The sequence below is a fragment of the Orbicella faveolata genome, unplaced genomic scaffold (genome assembly GCF_042242905.1).
Source record: "Orbicella faveolata isolate gen_17 unplaced genomic scaffold, um_ofav_v1 contig_27, whole genome shotgun sequence".
NCBI lineage: Eukaryota > Metazoa > Cnidaria > Anthozoa > Scleractinia > Merulinidae > Orbicella > Orbicella faveolata.
In genome coordinates, this window is record NW_028301555.1 from 8,507,787 (window position 1) to 8,526,717 (window position 18,931).

At 38.0% G+C, this 18,931-nt stretch overlaps 1 protein-coding gene across 2 annotated transcripts in view; it reads right to left on the bottom strand.

Moving 5' to 3' along the window:
* The window catches only part of LOC110039890 (uncharacterized), a 29,457-nt gene that overhangs the window by 8,002 nt on the left and 2,524 nt on the right, over window positions 1-18,931 (bottom strand). Inside the window, exons 1-28 of one of the 2 annotated variants that reach the window (XM_089296438.1) lie at window positions 18,811-18,918; window positions 17,835-17,929; window positions 17,223-17,273; window positions 16,958-17,065; window positions 16,252-16,383; window positions 15,267-15,339; window positions 13,106-13,183; window positions 12,565-12,597; window positions 11,500-11,621; window positions 10,711-10,758; window positions 10,517-10,583; window positions 9,954-10,005; window positions 9,767-9,836; window positions 9,298-9,389; window positions 8,938-8,996; window positions 8,664-8,759; window positions 8,412-8,465; window positions 7,629-7,685; window positions 6,141-6,187; window positions 5,237-5,295; window positions 4,623-4,654; window positions 4,283-4,357; window positions 3,427-3,632; window positions 2,750-2,854; window positions 1,841-1,904; window positions 1,434-1,513; window positions 1,005-1,122; window positions 369-437 (exon numbers count right to left, since the gene is read on the bottom strand). In XM_089296438.1, coding sequence (XP_089152564.1) covers window positions 369-437; window positions 1,005-1,122; window positions 1,434-1,513; window positions 1,841-1,904; window positions 2,750-2,854; window positions 3,427-3,632; window positions 4,283-4,357; window positions 4,623-4,654; window positions 5,237-5,295; window positions 6,141-6,187; window positions 7,629-7,685; window positions 8,412-8,465; window positions 8,664-8,759; window positions 8,938-8,996; window positions 9,298-9,389; window positions 9,767-9,836; window positions 9,954-10,005; window positions 10,517-10,583; window positions 10,711-10,758; window positions 11,500-11,621; window positions 12,565-12,597; window positions 13,106-13,183; window positions 15,267-15,339; window positions 16,252-16,383; window positions 16,958-17,065; window positions 17,223-17,273; window positions 17,835-17,929; window positions 18,811-18,849 — 2,181 coding nt within the window. In that variant the 5' untranslated portion in view covers window positions 18,850-18,918. Of the gene's footprint in view, window positions 1-368; window positions 438-1,004; window positions 1,123-1,433; window positions 1,514-1,840; window positions 1,905-2,749; window positions 2,855-3,426; window positions 3,633-4,282; window positions 4,358-4,622; window positions 4,655-5,236; window positions 5,296-6,140; window positions 6,188-7,628; window positions 7,686-8,411; window positions 8,466-8,663; window positions 8,760-8,937; window positions 8,997-9,297; window positions 9,390-9,766; window positions 9,837-9,953; window positions 10,006-10,516; window positions 10,584-10,710; window positions 10,759-11,499; window positions 11,622-12,564; window positions 12,598-13,105; window positions 13,184-15,266; window positions 15,340-16,251; window positions 16,384-16,957; window positions 17,066-17,222; window positions 17,274-17,834; window positions 17,930-18,810; window positions 18,919-18,931 lie in introns of those variants that run through there. The other variant, XM_089296437.1, reaches the window with a different exon arrangement.

The window sequence follows — 18,931 nt, forward strand, 5'->3', positions numbered from 1 at the left end:
AGCACTTCAACAAAACACGAAAATCTAACGAGTAGCTCTGAAAGTTGTTGATAAACTACGGTGTGAACTCTAATAAGTCTTCATGATTAGGAGGCTTGTTCAAGATCTTTTTAACGCATCGAGAGGCTTAAAGGAGCTACGCCCTGGTTTGGGCATCTTGAAAAGTTTAGCCTAAATTTTTAAAGTTCTTCGTTTGTAATCCGTGTTAATCTTCTCCATCCTTAACCATCCTTGATCCTTTATGGTTTATTATTATCTTTTTGGTGTTTTTCTCTCTTACTAGACTACTATTTTTAGGTTTCCTTCAATTTAACGCCTTATTCAAATTATAGTAAATTATTTTGATATTTCTCTAGACAGACACTCACCCTTACGCTTCCAAACAAACTGCTGGCGACACTGTGTATCATATGAACAGCTTGATGTTTCACTGTAGTCTGTGAGAAAAGAAGTATTAAACTGGCAACAATCTTTACAATAACTCAATTACAATCAAGTCGACTAAAGCCTTCCGCGGCCGACAACTTGATCATGGTCTAAGTCACATTCAAACACTACATTTATAAATCTCCATAAGCGAACACCTTTTCTTAAAGTGGATAAGTTTTCTGGTCCCAAGGCATCCACATGCTAAAAGGGGCTCCGACCATAGACGTAAGATGACATGACATTATTCTATACAAGAAGAGACATGTCTATGTCAGCTCGTTCAAACTTGTTTTTCTGGTCAAAATAGACAAAAAGAAAACACAGGAATTAGAAAACTTCTTTTTAAAAACGCGTTAACATAGACGAGATCCCGAGACGAGAGCCACAAAGTTCCACAAAGTTCCACGAGATCGACAAAGCTCCACGAGGCTCCGAGACGAGAGCTACGAAGTTCGACGAAGTCCCCAGACGAGAGCCACGATTGATAACCCGATCGTTTCCCGCCAGACTACCGAAACTAGAAAAAGCGGTTTATAACTTAGTCGTGAAGGAATGAGAAAAGGAATACTACATACATCTGTGGTGGAAGGTCTTGGGTCTGAAGGCTGTCTCTCCATGGGTCTGACTTGATGTTGATCCTCGTCCACTGTACCAAGCTTGTTAAAAGCTTCAATAGCAATAGCTACAAACAAACTGGTAAAACAAACAAAAATACAAAGCCATGGATTAGATTACAATGAAACGTGTGACATTTAGCCATATCTGACTGTGTATTTCCATTTATTCACCGCCGCGGGTCATCTCACTGATTAGAGAATCATGCGAGTTCCATCTGTAACGAAAACAAAACTTCCCTAGCTTTTCCCGATTTTCACTGATTAAATGAAGAATCCTTCAACTTTACCTCTCGTACAGAAAAATATAAACATCCTATGAAATAAAATATCATAATTATAACAAAGGGGTAAATTTATGAAGTATCCAAAAGTGAACAAAGCACTTACTTCATAATAACCATGTTGACCAGAATGTAAGCTGCCACAAAATACAGGCTAGTCCAGTTTGATTCTGTTGCTTCCATCACCTAGCGAATGAATACAAACCCAAATATATCAGTTGAAGGCAAAATAACAACACGCTTCTGATTTTGCACTTAGAGCCTACCTAACATACCCTTTCTGTGTGACCATTCAAATGAAAGCTATTGAGCAGTACTTTCATGTGGTACTGTTTATTATGCTGTACAAGGTGGTTCTAACTTTTAAGTCTGTGGATAAAACCCTATTGTGGGACCATCCAAAAGAAAGCTATTGAGTAGTACTTTTATGTAGAACTGTTGTCGTCGTCGACAGCATTTGTCATTTTTGGACATTCTCAAGATGTAGATAGTTCAAATACACTGCAAACATACCGAGTTCATAATCTCATGCCAGTTGCTTGTGGTTACCATCTGGAACAAGATTAGGCAAGAGCACCTGAAGGACGAAAAACATCACTTTCAAATCCGTGGAGTAATACCTTTTTGATCATCACGACGACAATCACAGAGGAACGTATTCACCAAGTAACGAGAAATACCTTAGTAGTGTGACGAGGGATAAAATTCGCTTGTTTTTTGGCCATTTATGAGCGTGCGAGGTTTTTCATTACTTCACAGAAACCTAACGTCAGTACAGCAAGATACATAAAAGGAGGGACTGGAGAAGAGAAAAGGCGCAACTAACAAACCCATCCACGTTTACCATGAGGATGACGATGAGTGACACGCCTATGGCTGGATCCGGGGGAGAGCGACTCCAAATGAAACGGTTAAGAATGCTCGTTGTCTCGCTTAGGGGTGTAAATCACGGTTTTTGGTCTCACTTAGGGTGTTCACGACAAAACGCCACTATTTTTAGTTGTCAAGGTATCTTTTAGGGTGCACTCGAAGAAACAATAGAGAAAAACACTCATATCCGTTTTTAGGCTCGATTTCCACAGGTCTCGCGTCTGGTCTACTACCGCGGGCTCCTTTCCTGAACAGCAGCTGGTAATCAAGCCTATCCAGTTTTAAGTGATATCTCTTAGGAGTCAAATAAAACTTGAGCCACGCCCAGATTGCTCTACTTCAGGGGTTTGATTCACATTTTCCGATGAGCATCCCTGACCTTTTCATGTGGGAGTTCCCCCAGGGGGCTGGGTTGATACAAAGTTCTACGATGGATGACTCCGGATAACCTGTAAATCATGCTTTACCGGTTTTATGGAACTCAATGGCCATCATCCTATGCAACGGTCTACACAACTGTCTGTCCTTAAAGTGTGGGTCAGAATTACTTACCAAAACGTTTGGAATCCCAACCCACAGGCCGGTAAGTACATGTGACCGTCACTTGTCTCAGGTGCTGCATGAAATAACTCCATTCCTACGCTGGCTAACAAAAATCTGTAAATGATGGGAAAATAACAACGCACAATACTACATCATCTGGACTGATCTGATCTGATCCATTCCGGAGCATGGGCCACTGACAAAACTCCTCCAATCGCCTCTGTTCCTTGCCAGGCGTTCCACCTGCGTCCAAGGGTAGCCCTTCGACTGGAGACTGCGTTATACTCTAATATCATACATGATTACGAAGTAACTCTAAATCAGCCTACCAGAGTCAGAGCTAGGATTTGGTTTGGAAAAACATCTGTGTGTCTTCATACAAAATTTTAGGAAATTCTCCATCAAACGTGCAGTATAACTGAGTTCAACGTTAATAAATCATACAAAAGTCGACACGTTAATTGGCTTTTGGCAAAAGGCCATATTCGTATTCTCGGTATTGGACTGGGACTAGCTTGCAAGTGAGGCTAACATTAATATTCCCCCGCATGAGCCTCCATTGCATGCTAGTTCCAGTCTACCTGACAAAATTATCCCTAAAACGTGCATTATAACAGATTACAACGTTAACAGATGCATCCAAAATTGAAAAAAAAAATCATTGGCCTCTGCTAACTGTAACTTACAATATTATCCCTAAAAGGCACAGAAGGTCCACCATGACAGGTGCAACTCTAAAGAAGATGGAAACTGCTTGTTTGAGCTGTCTGTTGTTGAAGGGAAGCCGACAGAACACAGCCAGGCTTGATAAAGTGGTTACATAGTCTCTGAACCAGAAGAAGTTTGGATAATTGGTGTACCACACAAAGTTAGAAGAGAAAGCTAGCATCACCTAAATGTTCAGAAAAAAAGAAAATATGTAGACACCCATACGATTTGTAAGGTGGCTCATAAATATATAACACCTTTCAGTCTTTGGCATTCTGTGACAACTACACTAATCATATTAGCGAAATGCTCCTAGCATGGCATCTTTACGTCACTATTATAATAAATTAGAAACCATGTGGGAGGGGTTCAAAGCCACGTTATTTATTCATAATCTCAAGGTGACGCGGAATGTTACTTATTGTATTTAGTTCAAAGTGTGTTGAAAAGTACATTTTGATGAGATTATCGATAATGAGAGTTAACTACGAGATCTACTGTTGGCCAGCGGATGATCGTTGTGGGCATGCGTAGTTGTGACATTGCTGTGCAGTTTTGCCCTCGTGGTTTTGTTCTGCCTTGCTTTGTCGCTTTCAAATACTTTTAGCAAAGTTATTAGCCTCAAAAGGTTCAATATGGAGTGTATTCGACCTCTTTTGACTTTGCCATGGTAACAACCCTTGAGGTCATACGAATTTGGTTAGCTTTAATGGAGTACATAATCGAAAAGGTCTAAAGTATTATGAGCCACCGTGCAAATATCCAAATGAACAAGGGAAGGGACAGCAGGGGGTAGGCAGAAGAACAACAGCAATGAAATGCTGTACCGCTTACCAGAAAAAGGTCCATTATCTCAAGAGGTTCTAGAATTCGTCTTCCTACAGCAAACAGTCGCGTGGCGCCTTCAAACTAGAAAACACAAAAACACCCCTATAAGGTATATAGATTTGCGGATAAAGCCTCAGTGTGAGACAACTCTATCGAAAGCTGTCTTGCCCACAATAGACAATGTTTATCTAACAACATAACATTTTGAATTCAAAAACTAATATTTCTAGGAAGATTTAAAGGAAAAGTATGGTATTCCCTAAGACAGGTTAAATGGTTTCTAGGCCAGTAATTTTAAAAAACACAGATGAGTTAGCGATTTTCACCTACACACAAACAGACTTACCAAGAAAACTGTCACAATTATACTCCTGAGCACTGAAAAACGAACCAAAAAATATCAAAGACGTTAACTACAAAATACTTTCCAGAGATGAGAACAAATAAACTAATTACGTAAACGCAGTTTAACATACCTACAAATCAATTTAGTTTAAGAATCAGAGCTCAAGGCCAGATGACTCATCCCTCCTACAAGCGGTGATCACACTCTCCCTCCCTCCCTCCCTCCCTCCCTCTCTCTCCCCTCCCTACATCCCATACGCCCACCTTTCAAAAAAAAATATCACAGGTTATCCCTCCTGGTATCTCGGTTACTGCGCATGAGGTAGCTTGGAAACTGGTCACTCCCAAGCCGGAGGGGACTCAGACATTGTAGGTTATCCCCTGGGGATGGGGAGTTACCCCCCGGGATGGGGGTTATCCCCCGGGGAGGCGGTTATCCCCTGCCCAAACTATTTTGTCAGGTTGTCATAACAGTTTGATTGAGACACATTATTTATGAGAGGATTGGCTGCAGACACCACAGAGGTGCATTGCAAAAATAGAAGCTTATTTTCAAATCAAATACCTCTACACAATGACAGACGGATAATGCCTTAATTTGCAATGACAACAAACCTTGTACTATTAATTCAGTCTCCAGATCTTGTCCTTTCCATTTAAAGGCAAACAGGATGCTGCATGACGTAAAACACAAATGTCATCATATATTTTTTAGGGGCATTTTCAAATGACGTCACGGCAGACATATTTGTGTACTCAACGAATAAAATTTTTCTGCTCAACCTATTATCTTGTGAAAAGATGCAGCAACGTGGCCGCCAAAAAAATGCTGTACATGGCTAAATTAATTATTAGGTCATTTGTAGGGTGTGTTTTACAAACATCGTTTATAATTATTTCTGGCCATTGACTAAATAGTGCGGATAAGTGAGAGTATTTCTGATGTTTGCCATGGGTATTTTGGCTCAACTACGTATCACCAAAATACAAACCATGGCTCGACCAAACTAGCCTGATATGCCGCCGATACGTACCAAAAACGAACGATTAGGTATAATAAGTGACTATACGTGAAACGCCTGCATTGCTTTCAAACAGTCGAACTGTGGTAAGTGACGTCTACTGTAACTTCACTAAGCAACGACATGGGTGACCAGCTTCTGGACATCTCCCTACATTCTCATTTATTCGTCCTTTATCAAGGCTTTAACAAGAATCAATAAGTTCTTTGAAATTGATTTTGCTATAGAAATTAACGCTATAAGCGAACGACGTTTCGACCGTTCAACGGTCATTTTCAAGTATGCATACCATTCGCATTAAGCTTTTTTTAACTTTTTATCGCCTCTTGTTCCATACACATATTTTAACGTTTTTAACCATACATTTATGCATGTAATTTTATTCTTCTACCGAGCTTGAAAATGACTGTCGAAGGGTCGAAACGTCGTTCGCTTATAGCGTTAATTTTTAAAACAAAATTTAACAAGAATTATAAAGAATAAAGTAGTTTTCTTACCAGTGTAAAATGATCAGGAGTAAGATAAAATGTGAAAAGAATATGGACTGAAATGAAAGAAAAAGAACAGACTTAAAAGAAAAAAGTTCACAGTGGAACCCCATTAATACGGACACCAAAGGGACATGCAGAGGTGTCCCCATTATCCGAGTGTCCGCATTAGGTGGACTCTCTTAAGAGAAAATTTATGACCTCTTTAGTTGTCGGGACAAAGAAAACTGTCCGTTATAAGCAGGTGTCTGTAAAGCGGGGTTCCACTATATTTTTCAAGCCTATTAGTGAAGTGAGGCCCTTCCCGCCTATAACCTTATACATTTATGAAAACACATTGACTTAAAGAAAGACATCTCAATGTTGTGCTCAAAATTCCTTATATTAAAGTAAAGCTACACATGTATCATTTAGCTTCAGGTGACTTCCGTTTAGTTCTTCATCTTAACAAGTAGTGATATGCCATGAATCTCTGTGGTGTACGGCCTGGTTGTTCAAAGCCCAATTACGATACGGGTAACCCAGGATTAGCGAGAATACTGGTTTGAGTTTTGTAACTTTGCAGTGAGGTTTTCTGTTTATATTGTTTGTCCTTCAGTTTTAAGCATGGGTAACCTCGAATTACACAAATTATATTAACAGTAGTGAAAAACATTTTTATACAAGAAAAATTAATACTTCGGTTAACTTTTAATCCTGGGTACTAGGGTACCAGGGTACTAGGGTATTAGGGTATTAGGGTATTAGGATATTAGGGTATTAGGGTACTGGGGTATTAGGGTATTGGGGTATTAGGGTATTAGAGTATTAGGGTATTAGGGTATTAGGGTATTAGGCTATTAGGCTATTAGGCTATTAGGGTATTAGGCTATTAGGGTATTTGGGTAATAGTGTCTTGAGGTATTAGGGTATTAGGGTACTAGGGTCTTAGGGTATTAGGGTATTAGGATATTAGCGTATTAGGGTACTAGGGTCTTAAAGAATTAGGATAGGGTACTAGGTTCTTAGGGTACTGGGGTATTAGGGTATTAGGGTAGTAGGGTCTTAGGCTATTAGGGTACTAGTATCGTGGGGTATTAGGGTACTAGGGTCTTAGGCTATTAGGGTACTAGTATCGTGGGGTATTAGGGTACTAGGGTCTTAGGCTATTAGGGTACTAGTATCGTGGGGTATTAGGGTACTAGGGTCTTAGGCTATTAGGGTACTAGTATCGTGGGGTATTAGGGTACTAGGGTCTTAGGCTATTAGGGTACTAGTATCGTGGGGTATTAGAAGTACACCTTTCGATTTGATATATTACGTAAAAGGATTCTACAGGGTTCATGACTTTCAGGTTTAGAAGAATAAAACAAAATAACATCAATTTATCTTCTTAGAATCTTAGTTGTATGTAAGATGTATACAAGTTGCCATCTTTTCAGAGAGAGTAGCAGGGGCATCTAAAATGTAGCAACCACACAGAAAATAAGTAAATGAGAATTAAGGATTGAATTGTACCTCAGAAAGGGACTCTGCATTCTCTCTGATCCTGATCATCAACTTGGAACGACCTATCTGAAGATTAAGAGCCGCACGAGTTAGTTGATTTTATTGCTGAATTTGTGGGCTGTGTTCACATTTGGTGTCCGAGCACCGACACAGTTTAATAGTGTTGCGTTCAGACACTGGGTACTCAAAGTACCTTGAACCTGGGTACGGGCACTGCGCAGTACTTGGAAAAAAGGTGTGTTCACATTAGTGCCCGGCGAGAATTGTACACTGGCATCGTGCTTGTGTACGGTACCAGTTTTGAACTCCTTGAGCTTCATTCCATCATCAGATCACAGGTTTTATGGTTCGTGGGCTCCGTTGACTGTGCAGGACGTTGCAAGATATATGGCTTCAAGTACGCTACCAAAACCCAACAGGTTTATTATGGCAATAAAGTAACGGAATGTGTGTGCCCCCTTGTCTTAGATGAATTTACACTACTGCGGTTTTTTTGCTTCACGTTCTGAACTGATTGGTATATCACAAAATTTATGACTAGACTGTTCACAGCCCTCTATCTTCTCGTATTTTTATTCGATCGTTGAACGCGCGGATAGTATCGCGAGAGGACAAGTCTATTTATGATCGAAGTGATTCACTTTGTAACAACATGTAACTCGGTTAGACATTTCTTTTCATTGTTAGAAAACTGCTCTGTCCTAAAGCTTACTAATCGGATAGAAAATAGCTTGAAAATGCAGATCGATTGCAGATAACTTCTAAAATAAGTTTAACATATAGCCGACTTACTGTCTCATCTAGTAGTAAGAAGTCATCATCATCTTCAAATTCAAGACTTAGAACCTGCAATGAAATAAAATAACGGTCAAACCTCTCCTGTCCAGACTCAACGGGATCCCAGCCCATAATCTGATTAATCCTTTTATCAAAGAACAGGATTATCGAGGATAAGAAGACTTATGATAGATTGAGGAATACAAATTAATTAAGATATCATTAAAAATGTTCAGTCGTTATAACTAGGTCTACAGGTAATAATACCTGGCTCAGCATGGTCGTCCATTCAAAAGAATCGACCTCTCCATCTTCGTTAGCATCCAACATTTCAATAAGAACTAGGTTCTCTGCCTCTGAATTCTGAACAAAGGAATATCGCAGAGGTAAGTGGGTACACAAAAAGTCAAGTTTGCATTCACCCGTAGTACTGGCCCATCAAATTAGTACTTTTCTTCTGTTTTCAAAACATGAAGCAAGTCAGCTGTCACATTTCACATTTCTCATTGTGGTCTTGATTCTGTGAAATCACGTCACCCACCTTTGGCTTTAACAGGTGAAACAACATTGTAAATTTTTCATCATCAACACTCAAGGCTCCTAAATGATGACAAAAATACAACAATTACCGTGTAATAATTGGGTACACCTGAATGTTTCAATAAAGATGGCTTTTTTATTAAAAAAAACTCATTTGAACCAGAAAGGGTTCATCGGGATTCTTTCAGAACTTTAAAGAAAAGCGGACACTTCGTCTAAATGGACACCAAGTATTGGATAAGGCCGTACACACGACAGTTAATTACTGACCAATAAATAAGGTATATTTTTTAATCACGTCATTGACTAATTGATTGAGTGGTTGAGTGATTGAGAGATTTTTTTGATTGATTGAACACACCTTTTCCAAGAGGATCCAAAAGATTCCAAGCCTTTGCCAATTCTGCTCTTTCTCTGGAACGTTCTTTCTTGACATGCTTCTTAGAATAAACCCTAAACAAAACGAAATACATAAAAAGACAATATTTGTAAAAAACCCTTACATATACAACTAATCTGTATTTAAATTTTATCTGTAAATTGTGTCAAATAAATAGAGTCGATAGAGGTATTTTCTTATTCTACAAGATTCTGCATGACCTATCCCTCGCTTCTAATCTAACACAGGATATATATTTGATTCAACTTTTTTAATCCTGTAAATGCTTAGCATGATTGAATAGATCTTGTGGTGTTGATCATTGCGTCTTGACGCAAAATATCAATTAGCTTATATTTAACAGCAATAAACAAGTATTTTATTTTGTTACTTTTTGATAAGCTGCTGAAGATTGATCTTTAAAGTCTTGTACCTGATCTGCCAAACTTACCAGTAGCTATCCACCACAATGGCTAAAAGGATTGCAGTTAAAAAGAACACCCCAACAAATACATACAATCCTGCAAAATGAATTAAGAATCATGACGTTACAGGAATTAATGCATTTTATGCCTCATGAACTAAAACACATGACGATATATATAAGTGTAGCACAACAAAATTCTGCATTTCTTTACCAAAATAAATAAAATATGCTGGATCCACCCTCAACGCAGGAAGCATCACTTCCTGTGAAAGCAGAGATAAAAGTAAAAAAAGAAAAAGAAACATGAGTAAATGGAATTAAAAACCTACAGTAGTTTGGCATTATCTTTGGCTGCTGAACTAGGGATTTAGTAGATGCCATCTTGAAAGTAAAAACTTTGGAACGTTGCATTGAAGAAACATCAAACATGAACTCCACGATTTCATCCATTTACGAAATGGCAGTTTGGTACAACGACCAATCCTGCTGGAACATTATGTTTTACAACAATTTTGGGTACTCAAATTCAAACTTTCACAAGCATTTTTATAACTTTCTGGAAGCACGAAGAAAAGAAAAAAACTTGTTTATTTACTAATGTTGTGAACATAGAACTGTAAAGCTTTGCTCACACAGACTTAATGTCAATAGCACATGCTTTAATTCTGTTCTGTTGTAGGGTTACAAAATATGCCTTTTAGCAGATCCAATCCTACAAACTGTCTTCTAATGTAATTCTAATGTAATGTAGTTGTAGATGCGTGCTTTACTGACTGGGAAATTTTCAGTTGACAGCAGGACAAACAATCTAAGCATTCCAATTGCAACATCATCAAAAGCCCTGAAAAGGAAAAATATCAAACAAAACATCTTCAGTGACTTATACATTTTGGTATGGAACTGATATGAAATAATGTTTATTTTATAAAATGTTACTTAGTGGTCGATTAGAACTAGTTTATGCATACCCCTGGTACACTTTTTCTTCAGTCACAATGTAGCATGGAACTGTTTTGCTGGAAATGGAAGAAAATCAGGAAACTGAGTTTGAAGTTGGTGGGCATCTTGACCTGATGCTACAACAAATTGGTTGTTTATGCCCCTAATTTATCTCACGGACTGATAACAACAAAGATGATGAGGATGATGAGAATGATAATGACGAGGGAAAGCACAAAAATCTAGACAATGAGGAGGACTGGTTGACAGTGTCAAGAACAACAACAACAACATGTTACTTCAAAAAAATCTATACTTCCCCCACAAGGTTTCGTCTGGTTTAAAGCCCTCCCCCCCCCCCCCCTTCCCCATGGAAATTTCAGTTTAACATTGGTTTTCCCCTTAATTCCCACCAGAAATTCCAGTCAACCTCAAGGGGTTATTTTCTGGAAACACAACAAGGGAGCAGTGTCAGCACCCTAAATGACAAATTGTGTGTAATTGTAGCAGCATCCTTGAACTTTAGGACGGATCTATTGATACAGTTCCTCTTTTAAAATATTTATTGTTGAGGTTTCTGTTACTTAATTACATGGAACAGTAAATTTTGTTTTGTTCTATACTTTTTGCTTGTTTCTTAACAACAACAACAACAACAATCTTTATTCACACTATTCAGGTACAAAAGAAAGGTAAGACAAAAAGGAAACTATAGAAAACGTACCTTTCTTAAATTAAATCACTGAGCATAAATCAAAATATCATTTCCCAAATAATTTTGATTACAGCTATTAAAAGGTAAAAATGCTAAAACATACCCATGATGAACAGTTGAGGAAGATGAATTGCCTAATGGTCCATTACATTGATAAGCGTCCATAAGTATGTGAACCCCAATAGAGGCACACAATAAGACAAATACTAAGATTATGAAAAATAACTAAAAACAAAGATAAAAAAATAATAAAAAGTTACTAAAATTAGACATCAAACTTTTATCAAATGTGGCATAACAGCGTAATGACCAAAATTGGTCAATATGCTCAATTTTTATATATACCTTGGATGGTGCTGTGTGCAGCACCATCCAATAAAAACTAAAATATATAACCTTAATTTAACCCTGGCAGTGTCTATAGCACAAAGGCTAGTGGGGCCAAGAAAAGAGCTGAAACAACCAATTCAAATTCAGCATAACATTGTTAAGAATCCCATGGCTGGAGGCAAACCAGTTGTTTATTTACAAGCGTGACCAAGGAACTCGGGACTACCATGAAACAAATCCAGGTAGTGGTCAAAGCAGAACCCGAACTTGGGACCGCTTGACTGTGAGTCCATTGCACCAGTTGACCATTTGGCTATGCTGCCTCCACAGATTGGGAGGGTACAGTTTTGGCAAAATGTCTTTTAGCTTAATCCAGCAAAAACCTTACAGGTAACATAAAGTCTGCATACGAGCCAAGTTGCTCATCAGGCAAGCTTATCCCAATTTCTGTAGCATGAAGCCACTCAGAATATTTCTACTCTCCCCTGGAAGGGAGGCTAGTCCATTGCAGGGTTACCCCCAGCAAATGGGCCAGTAAATGGGCCAGTACCCATTTGTACAGCTGGGTGGAGAGGGGCACTGTGAGAGTAAAGTGTCTTGCACGAGAAAGCAACACAAAGTTCCTGGCCAGGGTTCAAACCTAGACTGCTTGATCTGGAGACAAATGCACTAACCATGAGGCTATGACGCCTCCACACAAAAAAAAAACTTCAGGCTCAGAAATAAAAGAAACAGAAGCCTAGTACATCAGTGCCATTGCAGATGACCCCAGCCGGGTGTGGCTTGAGCTTACATTGACCTCTTTGAAGATACTACACAAAACAATTGTTAACTGTACCTTAGAAAGTTTAAATCCAATTGTCATCAATACCTGGAAAATATTTATCACAGCAAATTGTCAACTAGTTACATAAGGCTTAAAGTATAATTCATAACTCTGAACAGCTAGTATGCAGGTTAGCTTTGAATTCCATTCTTTCCTTTATCATATTACAAATCAATCTAACATATCGAATGTGGTTTCAGGCTGTCTGTACTCTTATCGACAATAATAGGCTTCATCACAATGGTCAAAACGTTGTGGACTCACGAGGCACAGCCAGGTGAGTCCACAACAAATTTTGACCACTGTGATGGTACATATCATTATCGATAAGAGTACAGACAACCTTAAACCACATTCAATTTGCTTTTTACCTCAATATCAATGTCAAAGAAAATGTGTTTTTAGAGGGTGACCAAGAGCGTGACAAATTGACGCAAGCAGAGTTGTGTGGACTCTTATCGACAACAGCAAATTAGCCAATCATACTGTAAGATAAGTAGCAATTGTGGTAAAAAAAAAAACTATTGGCCAATTCATGCAAGGGAATACTTACATTAAAAATATGTTGGATATTCTTGACTTTGCACAATATAAGAGCTAACCTGAGGGACCTAAAAACCTGTGGTAGATACTGGGAGAGAGAAAAAGAGGAAATACGAACAAGGTAAATGTAAAATTAATTTTGTGATAATAATTATACACAATTATTATTAAATACCAAAGGCCAGTCAAAAAAACTTCTGTGAAGTATATAGCCTGGGTCTAATGAATACACTAGTGTATTGCACATTGGATAAAGATGTCCTAATGGACTAAAATTGTTCAGTGACATGCATATAGTTAATTAATTTTGTGATAATATTATACACAATTATTATTAAATACCAAAGGCCAATCAAAAAAACCTCTGTGAAGTATATATATAGCTTGGGTCTAATGGATACACTAGTGTATTGGACATTGGATAAAGAAGTCCTAATGGACTAAAATTGTTCAGTGACATGCATATAGTTTACCAGCAGGGTATGACATTTGCAGACTGGAGACTACATTCAGGTTTAGATAGTACTCTGGTTAGCCTGAATATCATGACTCAGGTTACCCTGTTTATGGTTTAAGGTTACAGTATACCTTCAGGGGTGTCTCGCGCGCAAGCGATGTAGCGCGTGCAGTTTAAGCTGTAGATACTTAAACCCCTATATCAAATTAAAGCTTATGGAGCTGGCTATCAAACTATACCAAGAATTTTGAAAGAAAATGAATTGTCGAATTTTTCACGACCACTAAATGCGAGCGCCCAAATCACCTTTCATAAGCTACAAGTCAAAGCGAATTTTGTCTTTCGCCAATTTAATTTTTTCCTCGGTTTCAGGGCCCAAAGCGCTTAAAAAGCGTGTCTGCATTTTGGCATATTCGATTGCAGTAAAAAGTTACAGAACATTTTCGAAATAGGATTTAAAAAATGTGGAATGATCGTACAAAAATCACTCTCGAAGAAAAAGTACTTCGAAATTAACAATTCCCAGATACGCTTTTGTAGTTTATATGTTAAACTAGCCACTGTCCAAATTTAAGAGCAATTGAACAAATTCCCTTTGAGTTATAACTCTTTAAAGTGTCTGCTTCAAGTGAAAAAATTTATTCGAGAAAACAGCGCTAAGAAAAATTTTCTGCTTCGCAAACAAACTCCGCCGACAAACGCCTTCAACTGGGTTCTCAGATAAATAAGCCAATCAGCACAGGGAAACTTTACTACCGTTAACCTCCTGGTGAAATTTACGTGCGCATCTCTAAAAAACTCTTGTGTTTTGCAATGCGCTCAAGGAACCGAAGGCAGAGAGATAATTTTTCTGTAGCTCGGTTTTTCTTGAAGCTGGTCTGACAAAATGGGGAAGACTAAAAAGGATACAAACGCTAGAGTGGCTGAGTGAAGGAAACAAACAAAAGACAGCACGGAGAGCAACTGTGTGTGGGCAACTGTGCATGGATAATATTTCAAATGGTCTCAATGAGTCCAACAATTCGTCGATATCGGACTCATCAGAAGAGTCTCTGTCAGCATCCCTGTTATTGCTGTCAAGTTCCGAAATTTTTACAGAACCTTTCTTTTCTCTTACCACGAATATTTGCCTGCCTTATACGATAACTATAGCTTCATCCGCGTGGCAAATTTTCGCTTCTTCACTCATTGCTGTATTTTCATTCGTTCTTCGCTGTTTTCGCTTTTTCGAACCAGTCCATGGTTTAAACGTGGTCTATGTTTACTTATAACTTAATAGAGACACGCCTAATATCAAACAACAATGCTGATCAACTGAGTAGTCAATTTGTGACATCCATATAGGTAATTCCCACGAAAATTGTCTCAGTTGATTGCATACGCGCCATAGGGCTGTCAATCAAGAGGTAAACTTTTACTTCCAGTGAAAACGTAAAACCGCCATTTCTCCGCCAATATTTAACCTTTTTCAAATTTTTTTTTCAGAAATTAGAGATTATTCTTCGACCACTATTTTGACCCAAAAATCCAAATTTGAAGAAAATTGCTGACCGAAGGTATACTGTAACCTTAAGCTATTGATAATGAAAATGGGAATACGCTATAAAAAAATTCTGCTGTCTGCAGTCTGCAAATGTCATACACTGGTTGACCAGCATCCATGCATTTAAAGTGCAATAGATCTTTTTATGGCACTTATTTCATTTCAACCTACCTTTCCTAAAGCCCTGGATGTAATCAGCAACATAAAATCCACAGTGAAACAACAAACAAGAACAAATTCCACCCTGAAACATATAAATGTTTCGTTTAGAAATAACTTTGAGATCAAGCTTCAGGACTTGATATCAGCACACTAAGTCTAACTTAACAACAGTCAATTACTCAGACTCTGTCAGTATTTGCAGAATTGGCTGATCATCTTCAGATTTGGTTGACTGTTCCAGAATAGGCCAGGCATATAATTTGATTCGTATTCTAAATATTGGATTGGAGGGTCCTTGTAGCTTGTAATTGAGGCTAATGCAGGGAGTCTTTTCAAATGCAAATGACATTAATCTCTTTTTAATTATATTCCCCCTGACGAACATGCATTGCAAGTTACTTCCAGTACAATACCAAGAATACAAATAAAATCATGGCTTATGTGTTGGTCTTTGTGTGGTGGTCTTTGATATGATTTCATCCTTGCACCATTATGAAACATTAAATACAATGTATTAAATGCAGGTTTTCTGTTTATATCGACAGTCTGGTACATCACTAAAGACAATTTCTTTATCTTTGTTAAATAATATTATTTGTTTTGAAAATGTTAGACATCTATTGTATCATTTATACTAAAGGTATCTGTAGTTGAGGATCAATCGATACCATCAACTGCTACCCTTGATGGACATCTCAATCAGTACTTGATCAACCCTAAACTAATACTCTATCATCACACTACATCAACATCTCAGTCAACAGTCGACTAATTTTTGATCGATGCAAACATAAGTTGGTCAACACGCAGCTGACTATCGACTGACTGTTGATCAAGTGTCAATCAACTTTCATGTGTCGACCAAGAATCGATCGGAATGTCGATCGAGTACTGATTGAGATGTCCATCAAGGGTACGGTATCAATTGACACTCCACCACTGATGCCCTTAGTACACATGGTCCCATCTATCAGCTTCATAGTTAGTTATTTACCCATTCCACTGTCCTCCCTCAGCACTTCTGGACCAGAACACAGGCCACGTCAAGAAAATGATGTGCACCACAAGATCAAAGATGAACAGCAAGATACAGAACAGATTCAAAGCATACACCAATGGATGAACGCTAGAGAAAAAGAAGGACATTACTCTTTAAACCTTTGGATTTCAAGCTCAAGGTTTTTACTGGCTGCTAGGTCTGAGAAATCTCTTTAAGGTCACTTAACAGCTCAAAACATTGTAGTTTCTACATATTAACCAGTCTCATTTTGATTAAGAAATTCACATGCCTCTAAAGAATAACGGGATCATGTGTGCTAAAGGCATCTGTGGCCAAATGTCTATCAATACCCTTGATTGGTACTCGATCAACATCCCAATTGACTCCTGATTGACACTTGATCAACAATCAGTTGATAGTCAGCCAAGTGTCGACCGACTCATATGCATCGATCAAAATTAATTGACGGTCAACCAACTGTCGACTGAGATGTCGATGGAGTGTTGATCAAGTGTCAACTGAGGTGTCAATCGAGTATCAATCGAGTGCCAATCAAGGGTCAATCAAGGCTATCCATCAAGGGTATCGCTCGACACTCAACCACAGGTGACTTTAGTACATGTGATCTGAATGATAAAGGCCAAATTGTACATGCATGCAAGCTTAAAAGTCTTAATTAAGTCTGGAACTTTAAACTTACCTTAATACTTGAATAGTTGGAGGCTCAAAGAAGATAAGAAAAGAGTGAATCAGAGAGTTGCAGATGATGAGTCGACGAAACCAAGGGTTGTCCAAAATATCAAAGCACCTATTGTATATGATCCAAGAAATCATCAACATCATATTTAATTAATATTAAGCATTTTTATTCATAATTTACATTTAACCAGTTGTCTTAAAAGAAATGCAAATTTTGATAAATGCTTATACATTGTATTAAGAATGGTCACATTCGACCATGGTACCTTTGGGCAAGCTTAGGTTTGAAGTATGAACGAGCTTTTCCGTAGCTTCCTCTACAAGAAAAATTGAAACACATAGAATGTTAATAAAAGTATAAAATGGATGGATGTAGCACACAGCCTTCTGCTGACCAACTGTGTAATTATGATGATGACGACAACAATGACAAATGATGACAATGGTGGGGTAATGAAGAGAATGACCATGATGATGACAGCCATGTAATGAGGACCATAATGGTGATAGTGATGATGATCAATAATGATGATGATAATGATAAGGAGGAGAAGTAGGGCGGTGACTGCAAGATGATTCTACCAGGAAAGCCTGAGGGAGTGGAAGGGACAACTAGTAACAGGAACAACTAGCATAACACTTCTGCTGCGCATAGCCAACCTCCTCTTTTTGGATACAGTCATACTCTAGAGCCTTGACTGCAAGGCTGGTACTACAGCAAAAGGGTGAATGTTTCAACTGGCAAAGTTAGTCTTCCTCAGGACCAGTACCATTAACAATCTAAGGAAAATAGCATTACATTATAGCTCTCACCCACATTCCTTATTAATAATAGAATGGCCACTCAAATTCATTCCTGTTCTTGGGTACCAGCTTACCTTCCTTTAAGTGCATCGTCAATGTGTGCTGAAGCTAACTTGAGTTCTCTGTGAGTACCTTGTAGATCACCAAACTGTTGTGTGAGAGCATCAGCCTAAAAACAATTTTAATCATAGTACTGTCAAAGATTTATAAACAGAGACATTGCAAAACAAAAATAGTATCGGGTATTTCAATCCCGGAGACGATACTTTAGGAATTTCTGGGTGAGGGTGTGCCGCTGGGACCCTATACCAGAGTTAGTTCAGCTGAATTTTGCTACCCTATACTAGAGTAAACTCCCCAAATCCCCCATCCATCAACACTGTTTGGGCTAATTTGCGTAAATTTAAACTTGCCGATTTGATTATTTTTATATGTTTGAGTGACAATTCCTGGTTTCCTTAATCTAGATAAAATCTTCAACCAAGTAGTCAGTTTTGTGAAAAATTATACCCTATTCTAGACCCAAACGCTCTAATTTATATACCCGATCCTAGCGCAAACTGCTTGAAAACCATACCCTTCACAGCGGCACATACCTATATAGCCCATATGTGGCAGTGCCCCCCCGCGATTTCAATTGTCTGAAAACTATTAAAATATAATTTAAATTGGTACAGTCTAGTCAGCTAAATTTTACATTCAATCAAGTAAAGATTGGTTGCCTTTTAGCTGTTAGATTGGCATGGTAAATTCTAAAAGTATATATCATTTCAACAATTCAAAATACCATGGGTGGAATTAATATGTTTATCTTGTTTTATTTGATACTATACTGTTTTGACCATTGTTATGATGAGATAATGAATTAATACTTGGAAATAAATCATATGTTAACTGGAGTAGAAAGAAGAAATTCAAACAGATGATAGATTGCATTCACTTTCATTATATAGTTCACTAAATTATGTTACAGTAACTGCCAGACAGCAAACAAGCATTTTTAAAAAATACATTTCCAGGTGTTCCAATTAAGTACATTTTAATACTCACTGTTGAAGTTTCCATGTTAAGAAAATCTTGTCTGAGCATTAAGACAAGACAAGTCAGATCAGAACCTTTAAATATCTACTAGACCTTGAAATCATTAACTTCAGTCTGGATTTGAAAAAAA